At 48.2% G+C, this 8,011-nt stretch overlaps 1 protein-coding gene across 1 annotated transcript; it reads right to left on the bottom strand.

Annotated features, from left to right (window-relative positions):
- Positions 1 to 672: 672 nt before the first annotated feature.
- Positions 673 to 4,674, bottom strand: IL10 (interleukin 10). The gene is given in 5 exon segments (NM_001305896.1): positions 673 to 864; positions 1,989 to 2,054; positions 3,108 to 3,260; positions 3,555 to 3,614; positions 4,503 to 4,674. Coding segments are annotated over 5 exon segments (537 nt in total). The 5' UTR covers positions 4,668 to 4,674; the 3' UTR covers positions 673 to 771.
- Between the last annotated feature and the right edge of the window lie 3,337 nt (positions 4,675 to 8,011).

Here is an 8,011-nt window from a genome sequence, read left to right on the forward strand (position 1 = left end):
GCTGGGATTACAGGTGTGCGCCACCACACCCGGCTAATTTTTGTATTTTTAGTAGAGATGGGGTTTCACCACGTTGGCCAGTCTGGTTAGGAACTCCTGACCTTAAGTGATCCACCCACCTCGGCCTCCCAAAGTGCTGGGATTACAGGCGTGAGCCACCGCGCCCGGCATAGAACCAAATTTAGGTTGTTATAAATAACAAGCTGGCCACAGCTTTCAAGAATGAAGTGGTTGGTGAATGAGGTTAGGGGAAGCCCTCTGAGCCACTGGAAGGTGAATTAATCATCAAAGGGGCTCCCTGGTTTCTCTTCCTAAGAGTATTTGTAGCAGTTAGGAAGCCCCAAGCCCACAGACAAAAGAAATTAGAGGGAGGTGAGGGAAAACAGCTAGAAAGCGTGGTCAGGCTTGGAATGGAAGCTTCTGTTGGCTTCCCAAGGAAGGTTTTTTTTTTTCTCCCTTATATAACTTATAATTTATCTTAAAACACTCAAATACCATAGGGTGTCACCCTATGGAAACAGCTTAAAAACAGGTGAAAATAATAAATATTGAAAAAAAATTATAATATTGGGCTTCTTTCTAAGTCGTTCACAGAGAAGCTCAGTAAATAAATAGAAATGGGGGTTGAGGTATCAGAGGTAATAAATATTCTATGAGAGAGGTACAATAAGGTTTCCCAAGGGGCTGGGTCAGGTATCCCAGAACCCTGGATCTGATTTTGGAGACCTCCAATTTATGTCCTAGAGTCTATAGAGTCGCCACCCTGATGTCTCAGTTTTGTATCTTCATTGTCATGTAGGCTTCTATGTAGTTGATGAAGATGTCAAACTCACTCATGGCTTTGTAGACGCCTTTCTCTTGGAGCTGTGCAGAGAGATAAGAAACATTCAGTTAAATCCCTTCTGGGGACGAAATAGGCTCCCCTTTCCCATGCTCATGGATGGGCATGACCTTGAGTGCAGAGGCTGCTTATTCTCCCTCACGCTGGGAAGTGAACCAGAGGATAGGCCCAGCTGCCTTGGGAAAGGCAGTGCATTGACCTTCATCTCCTCCAGGCCTGAAGTACGGCTACTGCCTAGCAAAGGGAGCATTCATTTTGCAAAGCGCTGTCTTCAAAATGATGCCTTTGCAACAATTTTAAAGGTCACGTATTCACATGATGATTATGCAGAGTGTGATGAAAAGACATTAGAGGAAGCACTTTGAAAGCAAGATGGTGAGAGAAGGAGAGGAGGGAGCCTTTTAAATGTCTGCGTTCTCCCACCAACACATTGAACAGGCCCTGCCCTGCCGCCCTGATCTACTATGAGAAATTCACACTACTGTTCAACACTACAGTGTTGGCACTCTGTGCAGTGTCTGTCCCCAGCCCACGAGGAGGACATAGGCCGCATGGTTTCTGGGAAATCAGACTGAAAAAGTTCACGCACAGTTGGAAGTGTGAAACCCTATTTGGTTTGGGAGCTGACATTCTCAGGCACCTTGGCAGGTGCAAGGGGCAGATGGAAAGTGGGCTTGAACCAACTCCAGCTAAGTGAGAATCCGGCTTCCTGCTCACTCTGAGTTCTGGGGAGTCTGGGCTGAACCCCCAGGTGTATTTGTATGTGCACATTTATGTGCCAGCTTCCTGCACGTGTGGGTTCAGCCTAGATTCCCAACAAGCTACTTTCTGTACTTTCTGTTTCCTTTGTCACTCTCCCCAGCACACAGCTCACTGTGTTCACAGGCTGGCCGGCCAGCCTAACCCGCAAGCCTGCAAAGGCAGCGAGCAGTCATTTAGAAACCCCCAAAGACACTTAACAGAAAACAAATACAATCAAGGCGGCAGCTCCTCACTGGCTGAGCAGGTCATACCATCTGTCAGGTTCCCACACTCCTTCCAATGAAGGATGGGGCCTACTGAGTCCTCACCACCTTCCACGCTTTGGGGTTGGGGAGTGGGCATGGGCTGTGCTCTGCAGACCCTCTCTGCCACCATCCAAGCTCACCTTACTAAAGGCATTCTTCACCTGCTCCACGGCCTTGCTTTTGTTTTCACAGGGAAGAAATCGATGCTGTGGAAGAAAAGAGAAAGTGTTGGTGATCCCGGCTCCCAGCTCCATGTCCATCACACTTGGGGGACAAGCTGGTGGCATCATGAGGGTGCTAGATTTATCCAAATGCCTCGCCTCACAGCTCCCAGAGAGAACTGAGCCCTGCTTCACCCTTACTAACTATCCAAAGGTCAGAGAAGAACCACGGCCCTGGGAGATAAAATGTATTTCTCCAGGACCCACTCCGAGATGTTCGCAAGGCTTGGATGACAACCCCGGTCTTGGGATTCCTTCCTCCCCCGGAACTCTACAGTATCTCCTGCAGTGCTTAGTGGGGCATTCTTCAGCCTGTCCTTTTCTGCCTCTCCATCCTGTCCCTCCCTGTCAGTCACAGCCACTGAGGACCATTTCTAAGCATCTGAGGAGGGAAGCTACTGGCACCAAACCCTTCACATAGCCCTGTCCTACAAATAGGCACCAACTGTTTTTCCAATATTGGTGAGAGAACAAGGGAAACCATTAGTAGTGAGGGCATCATGTCAGTTGGAGAAATAAATTACTTAGAGGAATTACTCATAGACACTAACCCGGGGATGAATAGTCCCCTTGTCCCTTCTAAAATGCCAGGGGAAGTCCTGTCAGTCAATTGGGCCCTTCTTAGAGCTTTGCTTTCCAAATGTTGAGATTAAAAGAGGTGAGTGATGTTTCCTCTGCTTGGAAACCTTAGCTCCCAGCCCAGGGTCTAGTTACAAAGAGGCAGTGGAGGCCTGACTGAAGCTCTGGGCTCTTTTCATGAAGAGAGAGAGGGGAGTAGTTAATAACCCACAAATGACTCACAAATAACAGGAAAGCTGTTCGCAAATTTCACATGTAAATGCCTAGCAGCCACCCCCCACGCGTGCTCAAAGAGAAATGAGCAAGAGATCTGACTCCAAGAGTCTTTCCACATTTACAGCTAGCTCTGCCAGTCTGTGTCTTTGCTGTGTCTCTAGATGTGAGTGTCTCTGGATGCTGGTCTGTAGGAGATGGTATTTTGGGGGCAGCTGCAAGGGAAAGAACTGTTCTTCTACTTACACAGCGCCGCAGCCTCAGCCTGAGGGTCTTCAGATTCTCCCCCAGGGAGTTCACATGCTCCTTGATGTCTGGGTCGTGGTTCTCAGCTTGGGGCATCACCTCCTCCAGGTAAAACTGGATCATCTCAGACAAGGCTTGGCAACCCAGGTAACCCTAAGGGCAGGAGCCAAAGGTGAGTGAGAGATTGGTGGAGGTGGCTGGGAGGAGGGGCTGCCGCAAATAGCTTGAGAGGACAGCTTGGTTCCAGCGATCCTCCTTCACCAGAAGCCTCCCCCCAAGGACTGAGCCTTTTGTAAACCCTCTGGCTGCTATGTGCTGAGTTAAGATCTTCCCACTTCTCGTTTTCAAAACGAAGGAAACAGACCCAATTCCCTGCAATCAGGAAGCAGAGCCTCCCTTCCCTTAATCAGGCTGCACACTCCCCCAGCACCCCGCCCCTGCTCTCACCTTAAAGTCCTCCAGCAAGGACTCCTTTAACAATATGTTGTCCAGCTGATCCTTCATTTGCTGCATGAAGAACAAAAGGAGAATGAACTTGAGGTTTGGGGAAATAACTGAAATGCGCTCTTTTTGATGCCCTTGCGTTTCGAGTTTTTGTTTGTTTGTTTGTTTGTTTTTGTTTTTTTTAAAATCAAATTGGCTCTGGCCCAAAATATCAAAAGGGGAGTTTTAAAAACAGAGGATTCAACAGTGATGGGACCATCACTGAAATCTGGTCCTCCTCCTCAGAGTCAAGTTATTTAAAAAATCTGGCCGATTTTGAAGCGAAAGCAGAAACTTGACTCAGTCCTGGTCTTCTTTCTGCAGAGCTACATTCGGCTTTAAGGAACACCTATGTCAACCCTTCGGTGCCTCGAGCCCCCTCTCATGTCCTGTTCTCTGCTTTTCTTTCTCCCCACTGTAGACATCCAGTTCAGCTTGGAAATGATCCCAGGGAATAAGAAGCTCCTTCTAATGCAGGTTTCCCTCATGTAGAGTGCTTCCCCAAACCACTGGTCTTTCTGGTCTGGAAAGGCTCTAAGCAGAGGCAATTTAAGCTTCCCTGTTACAGGGCATGGGGAGCATCTTCACCTCAAATCAGACCTTTCTTTACTTCTCCTAGCCAATAATGTATAGAGCTCTAGCAGGATCTTATAATAAGTTTCTTAGCATGAGAAAGAATGCATTTACTTTTTAAGGCAGCTTTTCCTGCACATTTACTGTATCATCTGGCTTAGCTTAACTCACTAAACCTATGGCTTGATCTAGGATTCTCTTAAGAATTTCAGTTTGGGGAAATAGGTGTTGGGGATGGAAGTGGAGGCACAGGAGGAGGGTTCTTCTTATAGCTCCAGGAAAATGCCTAGTTCAGGCAGTCCCAGGAAGAGAGAAAGCACAGGAGGGAATCATACTCACAAAGAAAGTCTTCACTCTGCTGAAGGCATCTCGGAGGTCTCGAAGCATGTGAGGCAGGTTGCCTGGGAAGCGGGTGCAGCTGTTCTCAGACTGGGTGCCCTGGCCTGGGCTGGCCCTCACCCCAGTCAGGAGGACTAGGCAACAGAGCAGTGCTGAGCTGTGCATGCCTTCTTTTGCAAGTCTGTCTTGTGGTTTGGTTTTGCAAGAGCAAGCCCCTGATGTGTAGACCTTCACCTCTCTGTCCCCCTTTTATATTGTAAGCTCAGGGAGGCCTCTTCATTCATAAAAAGCCACAATCACAGGTTTCCCGGCACAGGATTTTTTCTGCTTAGAGCTCCTCCTTCTCTAACCTCTCTAATAAACTTAGTTTTCAAATTTTGCATCGTAAGCAAAAAGGATTGGTTGAACATGAACTTCTGCACAGCTATTTTTAGGATGGGCTACCTCTCTTAGAATAATTTTTTAGCTTCTCAATTAAAAAAAGTTGATTTCCTGGGGAGAACAGCTGTTCTGTGCGCAGAGGCCCGCAGTTGTGGGTTCCCATTCGCGTGTTCCTAGGTCACAGTGACGTGGACAAATTGCCCATTCCAGAATACAATGGGATTGAGAAATAATTGGGTCCCCCCAACCCAGGGTGAATACCCAAGACTTCTCCTTGCTAACTTAGACAGTCACCTTAGGTCTGTGGGCCTTTGTTTCCCCAAGTAAAAATGAGGGGATGGGCTAAATATCCTCAAAGCTCCCAAGCAGCTCTTCCATTTTACCTTCCAGAGACCGGCTTCCTACAGGACAGGCAGGGTCACAGGATGTGCTCCAGGCTCCTTTACCCTGATTTCATTTGGATTCTCAGGCACACATTTCCTCCTCTTCAGCTGTCCCAGGTGTCCCCCACCCCAACTGTGCTTGGGGGAAGTGGGTAAGAGTAGTCTGCACTTGCCGAAAGCTTGTTATATGCTAGTCAGGTAGTGCTCACCATGACCCCTACCATCTCTATTTTATAGTGAGCAAACTGAGGCACAGAGAGATTACATCACCTGTACAAGGGTACACCAGTGCCAACTGAGAATTTGGTTCCCTCACCCTACTCTATGCCATCTCCAACACATAGAATGAAACCTTGGATTAAACTGGCCTTAGAGTTTCTTTTAGTTGTAAGCTTCTGTGGCTGGAGTCTAAAGTTTAAAAGATGGGGAGGAAGAAGTTGTAATAACAGGGAAAAGAAGTCAGGATTCCATGGAGGCTGGATAGGAGGTCCCTTACTTTCCTCTTACCTATCCCTACTTCCCCTTCCCAAAGAAGCCTTAGTAGTGTTGTCTTGGATTTGTTTGTGTGTGTGTGTGTGTGTGTGTGTGTGTACAAGGTAAGGGGAGCCAGTTGAGTTGCGGCGTGGAGCATTGCTCTACCTGGTGAAGGACCAGGACAGCGACATCAGGACTTCTTCAGATATCTGCAAAGTCTCTGGGGATCCTTTGAGACTTCACCTTCCCCTTCCACAGGGACTTTGCCTGCTGTTCCAGTTTAGACTGTAACTGGGAGGAACACTGGCCTAGGTGCAGGAGGCCTGGGCTCTGCCTTGGCCCTGTCACTCTATACTCAGGGCAAGTCACTCATCCTCCCTGTGTCTGTTTTTTATCTGTCCCAACAGGGCAACAGCACTTGTCCTCCTGCCTGCCAGGCAGCACTGAGTTCAAGTAGCCATGGACCCAGATGGAGGGCGTTCCCAGTGTTCTGCTGGCTCTTCACCTTCCTGCATCAGCAATGGGACATCTCCAATGGCAGAAGGTTCTGAGCCTGCTCCACTGGAGAAGGTCACTCACTGCAAGGGGCGCAAACACCTTGGGGCCCAGCCAGCATAGAGTGAATGGGAGGGAGGGATGAGAGGGCCCAGGCCCAGCCTATGGATGTCCCTGCTGTGGTGACCTATGGATCAGGGTCAGGGGACTGTGGTGTCTCTTCCCAACTCTTCAGGGAGTGTCAATGTAGAAACCTAAGAATCAGGAAGTGAGAAAGAGCCTTCTAGAAACTAGTATGGAGCTAACTCAGAACTTACTGGTCCTGCCAGCCTTACACTGGCTTAAGGGTTCTGTCTGAGTTCTGCTGCCAGGAAGCAGAGAGAAGGGGACCAGGACCTGGGTTTCCCCTGCTTGCACCTTTCTCCTTCCCCCTCGGCTCCTGGGTTTTCTGGGCTGTGTCTGTGTTAGCCTGCAGGGTTAGCCCGCTCTCTGAGCTGGGTGTTCCAGAAGTGGACTCAGCACAGACACCAGGCAGGCCAGGGGTTCTGAACTCTGGGTGAGGCTGTGAACCCCTCCTTCCTTTGTTTCCCATCATGCCCTATGCTTACCTTACTAGGAAACCTACAACCCTACCATGGTTGTCATTCGTGTACACATCGTGCCTTGCCCAATCAGCTTTGAGCTCCCTGAAACAGGGCATTGTTTTATTAATCTTTGCATACTTGGTACCTAGCACCGAGTCTGGCCCGTGGAAGGATCAGCTATACTTGGGATGGGCATAGAAGAGTGCCCTATGAGCCTGGAGGGTGTGAGGCTATGGAGGTGGTCTGGGCACAGGTAAGCACTCAGAAGGAGAAGGAGAGTGACTCAGGGAGGCAGGCAGCCTCCCTTCAATTTTCTTATTATTTGAGATGTGTGTGCAAATACACACACACACACAATGTCAGGAAGAAGGGAGTGTAAAAGCCATTTTTACCTTTCTTTCATCTATAATCTATTAAATAGGGTTGAAGTTAGGATCTAACTTCTTTTTTTTTTTTTTTTTTTTTTTGAGACGGAGTCTTGCTCTGTCACCCAGGCTGGAGTGCAGTGGCGTGTTCTTGGCTCACTGCAAGCTCTGCCTCCTGGGTTCAAGTCATTCTCCTGCCTCAGTCTCCCGAGTAGTTGGGACTACAGGCGTCCGCCACCACACTCAGCTAATTTTTTTTTTTATATATATATTTTTAGTAGAGACAGGGTTTCACCGTGTTAACCAGGATGGTCTCGATCTCCTGACCTCGTGATCCACCCACCTCGGCCTCCCAAAGTGCTGGGAATACAGGCATGAGCCACTGCGCCCGGCCGGGATCTGACTTCTTTATTTGTTCTGAAATGTGTAGCTAATTATCTCAAGCCATTTGCTGAAGAGTTGATTCTTTCCCCGTTGATTTGAAATTACTGTCCACTCTCATTTCAAAGTTTCAGAATTTAAGTGGTTGGAGAGAACCATAGGCAAGTTCCCTGATGCACGTCCTCATTTAACATATGGAGACAACAGCTTCTCCATCAATATGTCTCAGAGTATTGCTGTCAAGAGATAGATGTGAACGTTTGAGTAAAGACCCTATGCCCTTATATTGACAAGGCAACAAGAACAACAAACAGGACTCCTATTTCTCAAGTTTTTGAAGATATCTGTTCATCTGAAAAGTCACTGGCATCCACGGGGAAAAGTCCCAAACCCATAGGTCATGTTTGAGACATAAATGCCAACACTCACATGTGAGGAGATTTGGG

This window comes from Macaca nemestrina, chromosome 1, assembly GCF_043159975.1.
Source record: "Macaca nemestrina isolate mMacNem1 chromosome 1, mMacNem.hap1, whole genome shotgun sequence".
NCBI lineage: Eukaryota > Metazoa > Chordata > Mammalia > Primates > Cercopithecidae > Macaca > Macaca nemestrina.